Source organism: Cryptotermes secundus, unplaced genomic scaffold (genome assembly GCF_002891405.2).
Source record: "Cryptotermes secundus unplaced genomic scaffold, Csec_1.0 scaffold350, whole genome shotgun sequence".
Classification (NCBI taxonomy): domain Eukaryota; kingdom Metazoa; phylum Arthropoda; class Insecta; order Blattodea; family Kalotermitidae; genus Cryptotermes; species Cryptotermes secundus.
In genome coordinates this window covers 135,606-156,762 of record NW_019731981.1, presented here as the reverse complement: position 1 = coordinate 156,762, position 21,157 = coordinate 135,606, and the positions used below count along the sequence as shown (strand labels likewise).

Sequence of the window (21,157 nt, the reverse complement as noted above, 5' to 3'; positions counted from 1 at the left end):
AAATATAGTAGTGAGCCAACCCTGAGTTTTGACTGGTTCTGTCATATTAAAGTGAGGCGAATGTTGAAAGTGATGAGTACCCTGAACATCCATCAATCAGAAGAAATGATGAATTGATGGCTCAGTTACATAACTTAGTTTAAAATTACAAAAACTTTACTGTGGAATGGCTGAAGAGATAAGAGTTTCTCATGGATCATGACAGGCAATTTGAACCAAACTCCATAACTGTTGACACAGGAGCAGAAAAGAAACACTTGTATGTTACTTCAGAATTGCTTATGTGTGCAGGACATAATGAAGACTTTTTAAATATCATAATTTGATGTAATAAAAGATAGGTCTTTAGTTATGGATTAAAAACTGAACAGAAATCACAACGAAATTAATATTGGTTGTCTTTTTCAGTTACAAGGGTTTTGTGCAGCTTGAATATGCTCCAAATGACAAGACTCTTAAAAAATTTATGTTTACAAGCCTGAGATGTTTTCATTGTGTATTGTGTTGCAAATATCCACAAATGAGGGAATCTGACATGTAGCAGATTGAAGATGGCAAAGCACTTTTCCTTCATCCAAGCCTGTATGGCTATTGGAACTAATTACAGTATTCCACAAGTGAAATAGCTTTTGTGTTCACCAAATGTGGATCCCTGTAACTATTCTTTTTTCCCTAAACAAACAGAAATCCTTGAAAGACAAACAATTTTATGATATTGAAACCTGTGGACAAAGTACAATGAAGCAGCTGTTGATGATTCAAAAAAAAAAAAGAGTTTGAGAGGAGCATCTAGCACTAACAGGAATGATAGAACTAGTGTGTATGTGGCGATGGTAAGTTGTCCATTATGAACACAGGACCTATTTCCTGTCAAAAGTGGAACTATTTGCATGATTTCTTTATATGGAATATACAGAAACTGTCTGAAAAAACCAAATTGCCTGAATTTCTTACTGTCAGCTTGTTAGCTGACAGTAAGCTCAAGCATCACCTGGTATGCTGCCCATTTCAAACATGGATGCATTTAAAATGTAAATAAGAACTTAATTAGTTACTATAGGATTCTGACAATGGTGTATAACACACTGATATATTTGGTTTCTGGACTTTATCCAGAAAGAGCTAGCCTCAATCGTCCAATGATTGAGGCTAGCTCTTTCTAACGGACCCAACAGAATAGGTGTTTCCCTTTTCCTTCACCTGAGGACGGAAACAGATCCAGTTTCCGAAACGTCGTGTTTTTATTTGTTATCTTAAAAACCAGGACAGTGGATAAAGTCCAGAAAGAACTTAATTGTTTTAGATGCGGGATGACCCTGATCTGAATGTGAAACATGAAACCCCACACTATGATCGAACTATAAAACCTCTTCAGAAGCCACAACGTTCCGAGGTCAGTGCAGCACGTCGTAGAAATTTCAATCCTGTATGGGGAAACATGGTAAGATGATTTTATTTATATTAGTTTTATCAAAGACAGTAGTATGTCAACCATAGTTTTAAGCATCCTTACTTACTTATGGAGCTGAGTATGGCCGCGCCATAGCTCAAGTGGTTCGTCACTGGCTTCCCCCCATGGCGGCCCAGGTTTTATCCCAGGTCTGGTCAAGTGGGATTTGTGGTGGACAAAGTGGTGCTGGGGCGGGTTTTCTCCGAGTACTTCGGTTTCCCCTGTCAATCTTCATTCCACCAATTGCTCCACAATCACCCTCACCTATCATCTGGGGCTGGTACAATAGACCAGAAGTGGCCGCAGTGCAAGGGACTTATTCCCACCCCACTAGCAATAAATAAAAAAAATATGGAGCTGAGTCCTTGAGGAGAAACCAAATCTGCAGCTACTCAAGAATTTCCCAGAATTTTATGGAATGTGAAGGTTCATTACCATGTTCACAAGATTCCTCCACTGGTCTATATCCTGAGCCAGATCAATCCAATCCATACCATCCCTTCCTGTCTGTCTAAGATCCATGAGATAATAAATTTTATAACATTTTACCAGCTACAGTATCCAGTCTTGAGTCTGCATTGATTTCCACACAAACAAATTTTTTTAATACTGGTGCGTCATGTGCATATTGTCATGTGTATGAGTGAGTATAGAAGGGGTTTGGATTGGTAATTGGATTTATTAAAAACTCACAGATTGTAACCACAAGTAACCATAGCACTATTGCTAATACACACATTCTGCAGTTCACTACAGCATGTACTAAGTCTTCTCAGTCTGTTGTGTCTTCACCAGTCTTCTGGTAATGGCTTCCACTGTTGGATGTTCCCCTTCCTCTGAACTTTCCCCTTACCTCAGCTATCAGCTTCTAACAGCAACAGCTCACAAGGACTGAAGAACCACAGCAGTTTTTTAACTAACTCACTCACTCACTCAGCAGCCCACATGGTTGGTCGAGTGATATAACCTCAGAGTGGACCACATAGAAACTACCACTTCCAAAAGTACTTCCATCATTGAGCGCAGACAGCTGCCTAACAACAGCTCCAGTACTGTTGCATATTTATGAACCTGTTGCCTAGCAATTGCCATTGTCTTATTGTTTGTTTTGCAGTCGTTGCCTATCAATGGGTCTACATGCCACAATTTAATGGTCCTGCATTGTGTGCCTATTTTATGGCATACTGATCCCCACCCCAGCATTATTTTTAAGCACTCAGGACAGACATGTACATCTGGAAATTAAAATATTCATTATGGAACAGATGTTCTGTATGAACATTAGAGGTTACTGAACTGTCATCTTGAAATGTGTTCACTTGGTCTTTTTCTTTGCCGTGATATGTCAGCATAAGTCCAGGTTCTAAATTTCCTCATCCTCGGCCTTTATTTTATGTTTCTTTCATGACCATATTGATGTCATGGAAGGAAGTCCCAAGTGTTGATTCCTTCTGCAGCTCCCTCAAGTTTTATCCTTCTCCCTCTTGTGTACTTCGCTATATTTCCCTCCTGTCATCTAACCTTTCTGTTCTCATTAATGTTGGTAGTAATATCTGTTCTTTATATTGACTCTCACTTGATTTTTTGTGGCAGTGAGGTTTCATTCCATTTACACTGTGAGGTGAATTTACAAAATTCTAACATGTGTCTAGTGCCATAACCAGTTCAGATAGAATAATTGGACTGGTTTTGACTGAGGACACAGTTAATTCTGAAAGGTGCATGGAACACATACTCTGTCCATTTTTAGAGTGACAAATGTATGAAGATAAATAGCATGTGATCTTCCAACACAACTTCATTCTGTTCATACAGAAGTGCCAGGAGTGTGCTCAGAACATTGGAGAGCATTTTTGGCATCTGCTGCAATATGAGTAAGTTCTATTTGTAATGTGTGTGGACAGTACATTTATTAGTTCCCCTAGCAGTCTGAATTTCCACTATCCCTACTTGACTGTACCTTCTGACTCTTAACACATGGACGGTTCAACAATTTTCAGTGATGCTTGCAAAATATCTTACGGTATATGCTTGCACCTCGCCTCTCTAATGATGTGTTTTATTTTGAAGGGTAAAGGGATCACTGGATTGAAAAATCTCGGCAACTCCTGTTACATGAACTCTATCATCCAATGTATTAACAACACCACTCCATTAGCATTGTACTTCTGGAAGGGAGCCTACCATGAGGATGTGAACTATGACAATAACAGTACACGGGGTGAAGTTGCTGAGGAGGTTGCAGCTGTGGTGAGTGCACTGTGGTCGGGTCAGTACCGATCCATCGCATGTCGAGATCTGAAGAATGTGGTGGGTCAACATAGGAAGCAGTTCCAAGGCTGTGAACAACAAGATTCACATGAATTTCTTACCATTCTAATGGATTGGCTTCATGAAGATCTTAACAAGGTAAAAACTGAAGTGAAACATGAATTTAAAATATTATATAAGTGAAGTGAGGGAGGAGATTGTATTTACATGCAATCACCTTTACTTCATTCACACAGAATACTTGAAGAATGCTTATACTGTGGAACTGCATTGTTACAGAAAATGAAATATATTTAAAAGATTTGTTTTATGACAGTCTATAAAGTACCCATGGCTTGTATAACATGTCTGGTTATTATGCCTGTTTTGATAAAAATATAGTGGTAAAAAGTGTTTACTTCATGTTCTTTGCTATTTTGTATATTTCATTGGTTGAGACGTTCACTTATGGCAAACACAAATAATCATCATTGTTGTTCTTTGTTATTGTTGCTGTTGATGCTTTATCCCAGTCTCGAAACATGAACATGTTTCTGTTGTCTGGAATTCTCTCACCAGATGTCTGTTCACCTAGTTCACAGTATGTTTAAGGGTTATTTCAACATGTGGTATATAGAGAGAGGATTTATTTTGTTCATGGAGTATGTAGCAGCAAAGTATGGATTAATGCCCCAAAAATGCCTCCCTGAGGTAATGCATGCAGATTCAAGGCAGTACTTCTTAATTGGTGCTGCAGTTAATAGGGCAGATGTTATGAGACAGGCACCAGGGTGTCAGATCCATATCCCATCCCAGTCTGTCATGGATTTATGACAAGACATGTCCTCAGAGATACTGGGTTTTCGGACTTTGTCCATCGTCGGGATTCTAAATAACTAAGAAGAAACACAACATATCAGAAGCTGGATCTGTTTCCATCGTCAGGTGAGGGAAGACACCTACTCTGTTGGGTCCCTTAAAAATCAATCACTGGACAACTGCTGTCCAAGTCCAAGTCACATTACGACTGATGGTCAGTTAGTCTGTCTGTCTGTCTTGGTGTCGAGCCTCAGCTGGGGCTCATGACCAGATTTTTTTTTAACTTTAATTGTTTCTTGCATCCTGTTGTGTATTTAATCAACATTAGAGTCAATTTTACCGGCCACACAACATATTTTTATTTTGATTTGTTTCATTCTGGTCCGTCACAATAACAATTACAAATTATAAATCACTCCGTCCAGTATGACCTGTAAGTTTTTTACTACGTAAAAACTTAACACCCTTACATGTTTCGGTCTCTGTGGACCATCTTCAGAGGGCAAACATCACTACAAATAGGAAACCACTATCACATAATTTGTTTACACGCAAAGTATGTACACTTATATGTTACAACACACAGTACACAGAATAGAACGTTTCACAAACACAGCAGTTTCCTGGGAATGTAAGTTTTAAAAATGTATAAGAAACAGTGAAAACAACACAGCCACGAGCAAACCCTGGACGATATAAAGAACCTCCACTTCAAGATAGCCAGGTGGCACAATATCTGCCCCATATAAGAGAGACGATGGGAGGACGAACACGAGCCTGCATGGTTTACGAATTTTAATCATTGACAATCTAAAAAACTTTTAATAAAAACTTTTAATTAGCATCAAGGAATCTTATACATTTTTAAAACTTACATTCCCAGGAAACTGCTGTGTTTGTGAAACGTTCTATTCTGTGTACTGTGTGTTGTAACATATAAGTGTACATACTTTGCGTGTAAACAAATTATGTGATAGTGGTTTCCTATTTGTAGTGATGTTTGCCCTCTGAAGATGGTCCACAGAGACCGAAACATGTAAGGGTGTTAAGTTTTTACGTAGTAAAAAACTTACAGGTCACATTGGACGGAGTGATTTATAATTTGTAATATTTTTATTATTATTACACTACATGTTTCGACCTTAAGAGGTCATCCTCAGGTGTACGAACACAGCTGTATAATTACATGCAATCACATTCGTCTTCTCACTTATTCGATCCTGTATCTTATTCAGGCTCATGCTCAATAATATATCAAGCTCTCTTATAAAACACAAGTTAAAATTGTTCTAAAAGTTAAAATTTAAATTTAAAATGCTGAAGCATGTTTACCACGCCATTGCCTAGCAGTGGAGGCCTTGTCTTGTTACACTATTCTGGCTTTGAGCTGTCATGTCACAATATGGAATGAATTTTTGTCTATGAAAAGTACTAATCTGAGGAAATTTTTGTGCTCATAAACTTCATATAGCATGAAATTTGCATTATTTATTCTATTCAGGAGATTGTTATCTTTGATTTCATGTTTTCATTTTTCCATTAAATGAGTTGTGAGTTTTGTTCCTTATGACACCTGCTAAATGTTTAAAATACACATTTTCTCTCTCTTTTCAGAGGAGTAGAAAGTCTCCATTAAAAGAAACAAGTAATGACAACTTGTCGCCAGCAGATCAAGCTTGGGAGAAGTTCCGGAGATGTAATGAGTCACTAATTCGAAGTTTATTTTATGGCCAGCAAAAATCCACAGTTCGTTGCTGCAAGTGTAGTGAAGAATCAGTCACATTTGAAGCATTCTCAGATCTGTCATTGCCTCTCCCCAGCTCCAGCAACAAGTGTTCTCTTGTTGTGAGTTTTTGAACAGTGATCCCATTACATTAAGATATATTGGTAATCTTAGCTTTAATGGTGCAGTATAAATAACTATGAAATTATAGAAATAATTACAATAAAAAAGTGAATTATTAAATTCTGGTACAGTGCAGCCTTTATATAAAGAGAATTGATGAAATTCTTAGAAATGGTCAATATAACAGATATTCCTGATATCCGAAAAATCTTTAAGTCTGACTTCAAACTCCTAATACTGATATTACTACACACAACTAAGATTTATATAGTAGTGTGAGTATGGCAATGTTTGTTTATCTTATTTATTTGTTATTCTTATTTTTTATTTTTATATGTTACATATTTCTCTCTTCATTTTTTGTATGTTTGCCATGAAGAGCCTCGAAAATGCACTTATTAGCTTTGTTATGTTTGTCCATTGAACCATCTCTGCATGCAAGAACTCAAGAGATGGGAGAGAGATGTCCATGAACTGTGATATTGAGGAGATCTACTAAAATTTAGTAACACATCTCAGCTTTGGTCGAAATTCGACATTTATGGACACTTGGCATGAAGACCCACATGTGTTTCTGCATTCATCTCAAGCATAATTGACACCTAACTTGCTAAATATTTATCAGTACATACCATGTAATGCCATTATGATAACCCTATCAGGTGTTGCTATTTCTGTCTGCATATATTAGTTTGTGGGTTTGGTATGTATGTTTGTGTGTATCCAGATCACATTACCGAGCTTTGATATTGCGGCCACCATCATCATGGTGAATAAAGCTGAAGAAGAATGTGGACAGATATAAAGATCTTGCGTTACCTGTAAGGGTGGTTGTGTCAAGAGTGGTGTTGTCCAGTTAGAAGGAGCCATGTAGTTAAGAATAAGGGTTGGAAAAAAAAAAGTTTGTATCTGCCTTCACAGTTGAAGTTGTGGGGGTGTTTATCCCCTCCCCTCAGCTCTCACTATATAGATAAATACAAACTGAGAAAAGTCTCTGTTAAATCTGTTCTTGGATTGTTATGCCACATGGCTGTGGGCAATGTTGCTGACACATCAGGGGCACATCAGAGTCTGATTATGTATCTCTCTGAAACAGCGGCAACTTCCATCACAGCCACACAGTATAAGAACCCAAGAACAGAATTATTATCAATAACTAACCATTGTTAAAGACTAAAATGGTTAAGAATAGTCTGATTATGTCTCTTTTCCTCCGACTCTTGCCCTTAATCACATGCTCCCTTCTAATTGGATAGCACCACACTCTACACCCCCCATCATTAATCCCACTACAAGATCTGTATATCCATCCACTTTATCCTCTTGCCTTATTCACCCAAAAGACAGCAAATGTAATATATGCCAAAACATTGAATTTCATCATGTGACATAGTTAAACTCCCAAAAGCTGAAGTTACACATTAGACATGGGTTGTGGAAACCCAAGGACAAGGAATTTCCATGCCATTAGTCCGTTTGCTAAATTATTCTCTTATTATTATGAAACGATGAGATCATCAAAAGTGCGTTTAACAGCAGTGTCTCGTCTGCTCTGTTATTGTGGCCTAAATTCACTCTAGTCCCACACCCACAGCCATCTTCTTTGAAGGTGGTTGGATTTATGATCTTCAGGGTAGCACAGAATAACCTTTTCTGCTCCAAAGGATAAATACCACTCCTAACAGCAGTGCTGTCACCATACCATACAAACCTACTCCTGTGATACACCTCCCCAGATAGCTTCCATCTGAAAACAACTAACATGCTTGGCCTTTCCAACCCTCCTAAGAATTAGATAAGGAAAAACTGGTAGTGAAAGTAGCCACCCTATCCATCTAATGCTATTTCAGTATCTGTAATTGTAACTTGTTTCTGCCTACCTTCTAATTTAGACCCTTAACTGCATCAAACTACCCATAATTCCATCACACATTTTATGTGTGTTCAGGAAAAATTTAACACACTCTTGATAGTACAAAAGTAACTCTTTAGAGAGTTGATTGCAGTCACCAGCATCTGGATCGAACTTCAGGGTACATCAATTCTCAGTGTATACATTGAATCCACCTAGCAGTACACTGTGCCTCTGAAACTTCCTAACCCTATATGAGAATATAGCCTTTTTTAGACTCTTAAGCTGTTCTGTTGCTAGTAGTTCAAATATCACCTCTGCTCTGCAATAGTACTGCTATCCATTATTCTTAACTGATCATAAGTAACTGTATGTTGCAAAGCATTGCACCATTCCCACTTCATAACACTCATTAACATTATAAGGTACTGAACATCACATTGTTTATGAGACCCCAGGTTGAGATCTCAGTTCAAAGGCCAACTATTTTGGCTGGTGTTTTTTGTGGCTTTCCCCCCAATCTCAATGAAACAAATTCTGGAATAGGGCCTAAAATTAGGCTACAGCCACTTTGTTCTGCGTCCTGCCAGTTCATTATTCGGTAATCATTTTTTTTATCACTTGACAATGTATATGTATAGTCTGAACTACTGACATTGTGATTAAATAAACCATAAACAAAATGTCGCAGGGTCATCCATCCAAAGTAAATTAAAGGTGTTACATCATTAAATAATATGTTGTGAATTGTGTTGTATGGCAGGAGTGTATGAAGTTGTACCTGAATGGTGAGAAAATTTCTGGGTGGAACTGTCCATGCTGTAAGGAGAAGCGTGATGCCATCAAGAAGTTTGATATTTGGAGACTACCCCCCATTCTTGTCATACACTTGAACAGGTAAGTGTTCTCTTCAACATCTATGTATAACACAGTCCATCAATAATTGCAACAGTGAAACCTAAATTTTTATATTCCTTGAATATACCGTGACATGAGAATTCAAAGCCAGAATTGTGCCACAACATGAGAGTTCAAAACCAGATTTGTGGAGCCAGAAGAGGCGGCCATTGCTAGTAAGTGGCTCAGTAATCACGTCTCCTTCACAACAGATATGCACATGCAATAATAGAAGAATTATTGGAAGTGGTTTTCTGTGGGGTTAACCCTGAAGCTATATATCGGGAACTGGAACCAATAGTGAATTAGTTCTGAGTCAGAAGCGACTAATAGATTGCAGTTGTGAGATGCAGCTAGGAGTCAATGGCCCAGAGTGGCAGCAGTGAGGAGCTATGAGACAGTTGGTGGCCAATGAGGACATGAACCTGGAAGCTGAGGAATCTACGGCATTGGGAGCTATTACCAAGCAATAACTGGCAAACACACTGCAGACTGTGAAGACTTAGTGTGTGCTGCTGTGAATCGTAGAGTGTATGTATTAGCAATAGTGGTATAATTAATTGTAGTTACAAGTTTCAGAAGTCCAGTGAATCCAGTTACCAATCCAAATCCCATGTTTAGTCACCTATCACGTGACAATACATTTTCATTAATTCTGTGAACGTTTTTATTGGTTCCACAAAAATTTCCATAAGAACAATGTTAAATCTTCCTGGAATATATGTTTCTGCTTTCTACTCAGTTCCTCAGTTATACATTCAAATCGAGTGTGAATTGGCTTGTTGCTGTCATTTTAAATACTTTCAATTTGAGATCAGAAAAAGATAATATTTTCAATTATAATTTTATGCATCCTCTATTGTCATTGTGTAGGCTTACTATTGTGTCTTCAAGGTCATGTCAGCAGAGGGGAGTCATGGTTCCTGCCATTGCCAAGCCTGTGTAGTGACAATTGATGTGTGATGTGAGTTACAAGTGACCACAAATTCCACATACTTATTAAATCACTATGTTAGTGTTGCTTTTTGAATCTACTGGGATCGAACTGGCAAACAGTTTTGTTTTATCATCTGCTTAGGATTCATTTTTAATCACAATGAGTGAATGAAAGAAGAAGAAAGCATTCTCTTTTCAAAAAAAAAAGAAAAGAAAAGAAAGGACATTCTAGCCCAAGCATATGCTAAGAAGGAAACATGCTGTACTGGCTGCCAGATTACGAATTACACTGTCAACATTGACTGCTTTTGTTGAAACCAGGAAGGACACTGGAAAGTGTTACACATGATGTGGTAGGTTCTCTGGTCGAAGGAAGAGCCTGCAACAAGATCCATTTCAAGAACTGGAAAATTTATTGGGTGCGTGGTTTAAACAAGCTAAAGGCAGCAGTGCTGTAATCAGTGCAAACTGGTGATAGAAAACACTCTGCACATTGCCAAATGGTTCGGCATTGAAGATTTTGAAGCTTCTAATGGCTGGATCAGCAGTTTCAATCAGTGACACAGTGTTGTGCATAGACTATATCAGTAGAGTTCAGAAGTGTAGACCTTCAACAGTGGGAGAATGGAGAAAGGATAACTTTACTCAAAATTATTGAGGTTTACTAACATAACATTTAGAATGCTGATAAGAATGGGCTATTCTTCAGGCTTCCACCTAACAAGACACTTCAAAAGGGATCCTTGCAATAGTGGAAAGACTTTCAAGGAGAGAGTAAAAGTTCTGTTAGCCTGCAATGCTAGTGGAGCTGACAAACTCTCAACATTAGTTAGTGGGATGAGTGAAAAACCTCGTTGCTTTAAAAATGTGAGAAGGTTGCCCAAAGAATATGTAGCCAAGAGAAAAGCTTGGGTTACACAGGCTATCTTTACTGGCTATTCCCAAAACAGAAAGGTTTTACTTTTCATTAACCAATGCGCTGCTCATCCCTGAGACAAAAATTAGTTAAATAATACAAAATTTATGCTTGTTCTCCAGAACTGCACCAACATTCTCAAGCCACATGACCAGGAAATAATCAGGTCATTCAAACACTACTATCACACCCAACTAATAAGCAAAACTATTTTTATGATCAATCAACAGTTGTTTCATGATGCATCTTTTGGATGCAGAACATCTCCTTGTGAGATCATGGTGCTGTGTCACATGTACAACAGTAGTGAAACTGCTTTCAGAAACTTGGATTCAGTTTAAATCAAACCAATGATGGTGAAGATGCAACAGATCTTAGCAAAGCCAAAGATGACAGGTCAGCTAAAAGGAGGTGTATCATTTTAAGAGTATGTGTGAGGCGCAGATCTTAGAGCAAATGATGGATGAAAAGTTTACATCTGATGTGTCTGCAGAGGAGGTGGGGGGAGGAAGAGGAGGATGGTGGAAAAAGTGAACCTTTAGCAACATTTGAATCAGCACTGAAGGGCATCCACACTGTGAGGAAATACCTCATGAAGTTTGATGTTGATAACATTATGGTTAATGTCAGTAGTATTGAGAACAAGGCGTACAAGTTTCAGCAGAAAGCAAAGTAGCAGCAGCTTGCTTTAAAGCATATGTGGAAGAAGTGAGCTGGATTACATTTGTAATGCAATACGTTGAATTAGGTTACACTTTTAGTGCAATAAATCCTCACTTTAGTGTTTTTAATTTCATTAGATAAATAAATTTTCCTTTCCTTGAGTTTACATCCATTTTAAATGGTCCCATCAGAAGGATCAATTCCATGTTTCACTGTTTTGTTCTGTGAAATTCTTACTTTTTTTAATTAAACCAATACATTTAGCATTTATAGAGTGTACAGTATGTGGATGCCAGAGTAGACAGAAATTCTCGAGCATTCAGTTTGTTTATTCTCTGTGGCTCCTTTGATACAATCGTTGAGTGCAGGGTTACCTCAGTATCCATACAGAACAGGTTTAGGCCAGCACTGATGTGCTTGGCATGTGTTCAGGAGATTGGCCAGGAAATTAGCATTGCTGGATGATTTATTTTCTGTTTTCCCTCACTCTCTCTTGGGAGTTGCATTGGGTGTTCCAGGTCAGCTGTTGAATGATTAAAGTAGGCATTTTACCATATATAGTCAAATTTCTCCTCATACACTGTTCACTATTATCTCAACATCATGCTTCTTCAGTAGAAGCAGTTATGCTAAGGAATAAAAATGAAATCTGTTGGAATTTGCATGCATTCACGATAGTCATCCACAAAGAAAATGATGTACAGACTTCTCAGAATTTCCCAGTATAAAGAACGACACTATCCTGCATTAAGATGATTAGAGCATATTAACAGAAATGATTATGTGCTTTACAGTACCCATCAGAGATGGTTTATTATACAGTAATGAACTAATTGACAAATCTGGCCATAAAACACAAGCACACTAACTTTCTCAGTATGGAAGAACACAAAAGAGCTGCGTGAAGTTCGTGTTATGTGTAATTTATGGCTTCCCAGGCTTCAAATTACTATGTCATGCATTTAGATTAACTTGTTGCACTGTAAGTCTGATTTAATATTGCTGGGTTTTTAGACTCATCCATTATATTCCAAACAGAACACAACATCTGAGAAACTGGATCAGTTCCAAGTCCTCAGAAAAAACAATAGGATGTTACCTACTCAGATCCATTAAAAGGAAATAATCCCAATGACTGGACAATGGAAGTCATGTAATATGAAATTGTGAGCAAGATCAGGTTTTGTCAATAGATGATAGAAATTTACAATAAAAATTGTGGAAATTCCATGAAGATCTAAAGCTGAGAGAGAAATGGAAGTAAAAAATGATGAACCCTTGAAAGTAAATCCAGAAACACGGATGTGGATGGAACTCAAATTCACATTATTATACAATACCTGCCTACCACTAGCATCCTCTGTGGAAGAAAATGGGAACCATTGACAAAAATTAGAGAAATAAGCATAAAGAACAGGCCAAGTCCTACCAGACATCTTAGTAACTTGCTAACCTCCTTGCTGATAGGAGAATTTCATATGAAGAAATTTTTGAACTAGTTTCGCTGGTCAGATTTGTCAGACATGCCATGTGGGCCAATTCCACAGATTTCTTATACTTACTGTTAGTTTCAATCTGCAAAATCCTTGCTTCATTCCAATCTGTTGACCTTTATAAGCAGGTTCAGGCAGTTTAGATTATTATGGAAGACCCTCTTTGAGACTGTACCTACATTCTCCAAACTGGAGGCCTGTTTCACTAACACAGCTTCTGCCACATTCACAAGGGATGCTGTAGATGCAATATGAAGTCTATTAAAAATTTCTTCTTGTGTGGTTCTCATAAGTTCCTAAGATTGTATTTTGTTCTGAAGATTGGCCAAATATTATGGTGCTTCCTGACACATTTGAAATTCACAGATATGCCATTTACTCAGCAGACAAACACAAAAACAACGGGCATTTTCTAATTTTCCAGACAACTTCATCCCATGGGTTTACTAAGAACTGAATGAGTGAATCACTGGGGATATTATTCAATCTGATGATTGTATCCAAGATTGTCAATACCTGAAACATTGTAATTTGTTCAGAGTACTATATGATGGACAAAGTCCAGAGACCTAGTGATACTAAGTGTAATATACCACTATTATAAACCTCTAGAATTATAAACATCATATTTTGTCATAGGTTTTATCATGATGGCTGGTGGCGCAAGCGACAGACATATGTGGATTTTCCGTTTAATCTGGATATGCGTCATTTCTCATTGGTGCCAGACCAGCGGTATGTCAGTTATAAATTATATGGTGTATCAAATCATTATGGCTCCATGGAAGGCGGTCATTACACTGCATATTGCAAAAATGAACTTTACAACAAATGGTATAAGTTTGATGACCATGAAGTAAGTGAAATCTCTAATAATGATATTCGTTCTGGTGCTGCATACATCCTCTTTTATACAGCTATATCAGGGAATAGCAGCTAAAGAGCCATTAGTAGATGAGCACAGTTTCAACACATGTGCTGAATTCATCCTTGGCTACATTACTTGTCAAATAAGTGAATATAATGCTAATAATAATAATAATAACTCTTTTGATAAAGAGTCTTCTCCTGTTTTTAGTCGTAATTTTTGTTCAAAGTTGACTGCATTTCACATTAAATCACAATTTTGGAAGCTTAACCAGACAAAGCGATTTTTATGTCTTAGGACTTTTCATTTTTACTTTGCAACATAAGATACAGTCAACAGTCATAAAATAAAATATAAAAGTCTCTAATGTAGGTCTTCAGTACATGCAGCGAAGCCATATTACCATGTTAATGTAAGAGTAAGCAGTTTACAATGGTATGTGATTTTCACCTACTTGAATCCTGTTCGACTTAAATAGAAATTGAAATGTGAGAGTCATCATCTGAAAAATATTTTGCTTGGTTTGCATGATTTAATGGATGCCCCACTGAGTGGTAGAATAGGGTGACTGTTACGGGATCCTTGAGATCTTTTCATGGAGAGTATATGTACTGTCAAGGGAACAGCAGACAAAACATTATTGCCAATCCATTTTTCAATATTATTTTTAGTCTGTAATAGTGAGAAAATTGGGTGTGTCTATGAAAGACAGGAACATACAGGCATAGACAGTCAGCTTGCAGATGGTGGTGAGGTCGTGAGCCTTGTACGCCGGCCACCCTTTATCCCCAGGAGATTCCTGGTACTCATTTTTCTTAAAGTCTGAGTCAACCCAAGAGCCATAGTGAGGCTGGAAGGGTAGTCATCATTTTATTGATACTGAAATTCCCTGTATCATCACTCAGACAGAAATTTTATGTTAATATGTAAAGTAATAAATTGTTTTCAAATGGAAAAGTGCATACAGACCTGAATAATGCATTATTTGGCATAAAGTAGAAAGAACTTGTAAAGTCAAAACTTTGCGTTAATCACTGACTGACTGTGGTCCTGGTCTGGTCTTGTAATTTGCTCCTGGCCTTCACCAGCACAGTCATTTTTGGTTTCAGGCCCTGTGGGACCTATAACCATCTTTTTGGCCTAGCCCTGTTTTGTTTTGGGGTAAATTGCCGCTGGCTTTGCCAGCACAGTTATTCTTGGTTTTTGGCCCCACAGGACCCATGAACCATATTTTTCTCATGACACAACTCTTGGCAGTTCCTCTTTATATAACTTCAGCATGGATTACATAGAAAACACTGTTTCCAGCAGCTTCTCTATTGTTGTGTGCATATTTGTTGCTGTGGGAACATGTTTACTGAGACTTTGCCTAGCACTGGACATCTGTGGCTCAACTATTCTGTCATTCAAGCTATGTGTAGCATAATGTATCCTATGAAGGAGAAAAGGGCTTAAATGTAAAATTGTAAGTTTTGTCAAAATATTATTAATTGCAGATCAGATATTTAAACATCATTAATTTCTGGGCCTACAAGAATATGAATTTATAAGCCACTTTCTAGACCATTATCTTATGGTATTGAGCCATGGACAGTAAAAACAAACAAGAGAAGACTGATATCGGTGGAAATGCATTTTATGATGAATGATGGATTGAATGAAGAAATTAAGAGGAACTACAGATTCCACAAATATAAGAATTTATAGAACAGCACAGAAGAATTTGGAAGGAACATGTTAACAGGATGAGCACTGACAGGATTCCAAATAAGATAACCTTACGTTCTACAGCTTTTTCATGGATTGGCGTAATGTTTTAACTCTTTGAAGCACAAATTTCATCTAAGTAAATGTCCTACCTTGCAGTAAATTCACTGTCTCCATTATGAAAACGAAATAATTTCCATTTATCGTGAAAAGTAAGCAAAACATCAATACACTGAGAGTAAAAATAAGAGATTTTTAATGTTAAAGCTGGTATGCTTTAAAGTATAATAGTGCTCTAAATCTGCTATAAGAAGGCGTAATTGATGGTGTTGTAATTGTAAGATATTGTGTATTTTCTTGTAAAATGAGTTAAATTTTGAAGAAAATAGTATTTATGATGAAAGTTTGTAGCTGGTGTACAGATAATAGAAAATCTTAATATTTTCATATCGCTGTATGTATATGTACAATTTACATTGCATTTTAAATGAATAATATCTTATAATGCAGTTTGTTTAAAATTTGTCTCTTTGTCTATGCCAGTAGTGTTGAGAATGATTCTTCATTACATCTGCACCAACTTAAGGATTATGCCCTAACTGTAAAGTACCGTTTTAAAAGCATATGTGTTTATAAATATATAAATAAGTATACAAATCTAATATTTCTTTTTCTAAATTTAAAGTAGGTAAAAGACAAAATAACAAAATGTTATTTCTAATATGGAAGTCCATTCATTGTAAATAATTGTTGAAATGACAACACATTTGTTTACAATACTCTGTATGGTAAAGGTAATAAGCACTATGTGGAAGACATATGGGGGAATGGCTATATAGCTCAGCCTTTCTTGACCTCGGCACTAGATGGAGGTGAGTGGTCAGCTTCATGCCCCTACTATTTTACCCCTGGGGAAAGTCCCCAATACCCATCAGAAAGGAAGCTGGGTGGGTCCCAAAGTCGGTCTGAATGCAGTGGAAAAGAGAAAAATCTTGCACTGCTAGGATTCAAACCTGGGCTGTCAAGCCCATAGCCTATCGCTATACTGACTGAGCTATCCTGAGTCCACTCTGTGTGGTAGCAGATGCCATATACTTTGTTCAGCACACTGTTTAATACCGCATAGTTCTGTATACCAGCTTAGGTCCTATGATATAATCAGGACTATGGGTCTGGAAGGACAGAAGCTTCCACTCACAGTTTATGGTCAAAGCAACACCTGTTCTTAGTCTCATACTTAAGCGCTGTCAGAATCTACTGCTTAAGTGCCATTTCATAAATAATAATTTTTTTGTGATACTTAGAGTGTAGAGGAAATTCATAATGGCAGAAAAGAAGAAACATATTAAGTATTACATAACCTAACAAGGTTTAATTCATGAATCTTAGATAGCTGGTATTAAAAATATAGTGAGAGGCAACCTCCCTCTACACCATCAGGTAATATCATACCCCTGAATAAACATAACGGAACATTCTGGCATAACACAGAGCAAAACAGTATGTGTCCAAAACTTACACAGCATTACGTGACACATCAATGATGATTCAAGTTAAAGCTGTTAAATGCTCTGTATTATATATCATTGAGAGTCATATATTTCATCCCCTGTTTTTGACTGGAGACATTTCTCTCACAAGTTCCCTGATATTGTGAGGATACGCTATCATGTATGTGATATACAGTTATTTTACAAACCTGATATAGTATGAGTAAGTTCTTGTGTGAAAGTGGAATGACTGCAGTGCTGGAATATCTGTCCTTGTACATAATTATGAAAGTGGGACTTGTTTATATTTGCTATATCAGGTTCAAAATATTTGTGATTGGAAGTTATGAAAATATAAGGAGTTACCAGCAGGTCCACTGTTGTAATTTCCGAACATTTTGCTACTTATGCTGTCCATTAAGAACAGACTGAGCTCTTGTACTTATATATTGATATGAAAAGTTCTTGTTGAAATTTGTTATATGAAATCTTGACAGTTCACATACGTTTCAACACTTCTATATTTCGACTGAGGCTACATATATGCAGTATAATAATGTAACATAATTAAGGAAATTATTTTACTTCCTGAATATTTTAATTTAGTATTGTCCTTTAGTTCTTTGTACTGTAATATCATAATTGTGAAAGTATTGCTCAGTTACCATATGTATATTTTTGTCTCTTTCTATACTGTGTGGAGGTTACAGATCCATTTTAATCTGGCAAAGGAAAGACTGTCTCGTTTGTGCTGTAAAGTTAGTTTTCCTGGGTTTTGTTAATGCCAAATGCAGTTGGCATTTACTCAAATAAAAAGTATCTTTATTTAAATATGATAATTTAATCCATTCAATAATACTCACAATATAATCCAGAAAATACTAGGTTCTAATGGCATATTAATTTAAGTAGGTAAGCCTGTGATCCTACCCTATTATATTAAAATAACACAGAGTATACAGTTTGTGTCCTTTGATTATTTTAGATTAATGTTTGTGTGAAATTTCTGTTACCTTCATTTAAAATGTATTTTAGTGACCTCCCATTTAATTTGTTTAAATGGAGAGTGCAGGATAGTTAATCTTGAGGTACACATACCATTTGAAGAAATAATAGCTGTAAGTTAGTGTAATACAAATATTGCGCACGCGGTAGCATACTTGATTGAGGCACTATGCTACAAGCCAGAAGGCTGTGGGTTGGAGTCCTGATGAGGTGGATTTTTTCAGTTTACCTAATCCTTCCAGCCACACTATGGCTCTGGGGTCAACTCAGCCTCTGACAGAAATGAGTGTCAGGAATCTTCCTGGGGGGTATAGAGCGGCCAGCGCGTAAGGCTGACAACCTTACCACCATCTGTGAGCTGACTGTCTAAAGAAAATGTGGGAACCTCAATGTCTCACAACCCTATGGGCCTTCACAGCCTGTTACAGAAATGGCTTTACCTTTTACCTTTAATACAAATATAGCAAATCAAAATTTGTAACTAGGCCCCTGTATGTAACATATGCATTCCATTCACAGTAATTAAGAATTGTAACGTATGTTATTAAAAAAGTCTGCATCTATTTATTTACCCCATGACTACCTGCTAGGAGTGACAGAACTACTCAGGGGTAAATGCAGTTATACAGAAAAACCCACAATACTTCCCAAAACAACCATCAGACAACCATAGATATAGATCATGTGAAAGCCTCTACTGTCCACCGAACATCAGTATGTTACACTTGATACTCTCTATTGAGAAATGCTGTAGTATTCGATTAACAAGGCCACTCCATAGCTCAAGCGGTTAGTCGCTGGCTTCCCACCACGGCGGCCTGGGTTCAATCCCGGGTCTGGTCAAGTGGGATTTGTGGTGGACAAAGTGACGCTGGGTTAGGTTTTCTCCGAATACTTCAGTCCATCATAATCACTCAGGGCAGGCTACAATAGGCCAACCAGTGGCCTCCGTGCCTAGTGGACCCAGTTGGATTCCACCCCCCACTAAGCAAATTTAATTTCTTTTAATTGATTAACAACAATCTGATCTCTTCAGCTGTGGTGGCTTTAGCATAAGTACCCCAAGCCATCTGATCAACTCATGGCATAAAAAGGGTTAAACTAATCTTTCTTTCTTTCAGGGGGTGTATTGGTGATGCAAATTTTATCAAATCTTGTCATTACCAGAACAGTTGTTAGCATGTGTGAATAGAGATTGGTATTTTATGTTTATTTGACAGCTGCATGGGCTCTGGATCGGAAGAGACTCTTGTCATCCATTTCATCAGCACTGCTTATTGCATTTATGGTGTCCGTATCTCTTACTGTCATATCTCAGAAACTCCCCTATGCTTAATAAAAGAATCTTCAACTGATTGGAGCAGTTAAAGAGTGTGGTAAGGGACAGTTAAAATAAAATGTTCTTTCTTCTCTAACTTTTATCAGTTAGGTAAACTTTTAATTTCCCTTCTCTAACATTAGCTTCAGTGAAGGAAAGCGAGCATTTATATTTGTGGAGTAATCTACAGCTATAGTATTAGATGACTTTTTCTTTCACATCACCGATACAATTGCATACGTGTATTCGGGTTTCATTCTTTCCTCCTCATATATTCATCTTCCTTTTTGTCTTTCAGGACTTATACTGTAATGAAATGTTTGATTTCTTATAGTAGTCTACTTTTTATGTTATGTATTAGCAGAGTCCACTGACATAACTACACAAAACAAAAGAATGGGATGACACCTAAGCAGTAACATAATTAGTTTGAAGTTCCTTATTGTGCAATGTATTTATGTAATTTATGCTCAAAATTGACTTGTGTTGTAGCCTTTTTACAAGTTCCATATTTAAGACATGAAGGTTTAAAATCTTTACTCAACAAGCTCTTGTCCTTTCAGTAATTATAATTTTTGGCTTAGTAATACTGTATAGACCGCATAAACAATTTCAGTTATCTGATAATTCATAAAAGAAGCTTCCTGTATGTCAGGTCAGAAGTAACGTCCCGTCTAAGGACTGAGATGATGATGAACATTCTGGCTAGTCAGGCCTGCCACACATTTCAAGAGTGGTGTGGATGAGTATGGAATGTGGGTGAAATTATGATTTGACAGGGGAAAATAAATGTCAGGGAAACTATTCCAGTGCTTGTTCGGCCATAACACATTCCATATATATATATATATATATATATATATATATATCTGTGGTCACTCGTTAATATTTTGACTCAGTTTGAAAATAATGTTGAAGTTTCAAGAACCTTGTGACATCTATTAATTCTATCTTGCATAATTCTGCTTTAAGAGAGTTGTAAAATATCAAAAAGTAAAATCAAATACACTTCATGCAATGTATTTCTTACAGATATATTCATCAGTGTGTGGGGACAGATTATGTCAGTTGAAGTTTATAATATTAATAACTGCCACTGTTACTCAAAACCTGTCTTTATAAAATAATTCTATCCACGCATATTTTATTCCCCCCCCCCTTCTTTCAGACCCTCTAGAATCAAGCTCAGGGCATCTAGTGGAATGCTGTTGCACCTGTAATTATCTTCAGGTAACATTCAGTGATTTTTATCAACAGAGGGCAAAAAGAGACCCCACATGAAAGGGAGAACACAAGGCTGCTCCTTCTCCTACAAATTGACTTCCCAACAATAACAGCTGGATAACTGAAATTCTACATGGGATATTTCAGAGGTTTCCTGTACTGATATGTGAACACCAGCAAGTAACAATTTGGTTAAGCAAAGTACTCTTAGGTGTGGCATCAGTATTTCATAGATTATTACATTTCTATTGTATGTGTGGCACAGTGTTTGTGTTCTCATGTGGCATCAAGGTATGGACCAATAAAAAGTGTAAGCAAGCCCATGAATTACTGGGGAATGCCACCTGAGTTTCAGCCTGCTGAAACAGGGTTTCAGTTCTTGTGCCATGTTGTATGGTAAGTGTGAAAAACAGAATGAAAATA

The 21,157-nt window shown here is 37.1% G+C and overlaps 1 protein-coding gene and 1 long non-coding RNA gene across 3 annotated transcripts in view; one reads left to right on the top strand and one right to left on the bottom strand.

Moving 5' to 3' along the window:
* LOC111867393 (ubiquitin carboxyl-terminal hydrolase 8) overlaps positions 1-16,330 on the top strand; it is a 48,864-nt gene extending 32,534 nt beyond the window's left edge. For both annotated transcript variants that reach the window (XM_023857203.2, XM_023857202.2), the window contains 5 exons: positions 1,304-1,441; positions 3,521-3,859; positions 6,134-6,364; positions 8,981-9,114; positions 13,762-16,330. In XM_023857203.2, the coding sequence (XP_023712971.1) occupies positions 1,304-1,441; positions 3,521-3,859; positions 6,134-6,364; positions 8,981-9,114; positions 13,762-14,062 (1,143 nt within the window). In that variant the 3' untranslated portion in view covers positions 14,063-16,330. The remainder of the gene's footprint in view (positions 1-1,303; positions 1,442-3,520; positions 3,860-6,133; positions 6,365-8,980; positions 9,115-13,761) is intronic.
* LOC117282555 overlaps positions 1-21,157 on the bottom strand; it is a 39,425-nt gene that overhangs the window by 14,661 nt on the left and 3,607 nt on the right. The window lies entirely within an intron of this gene.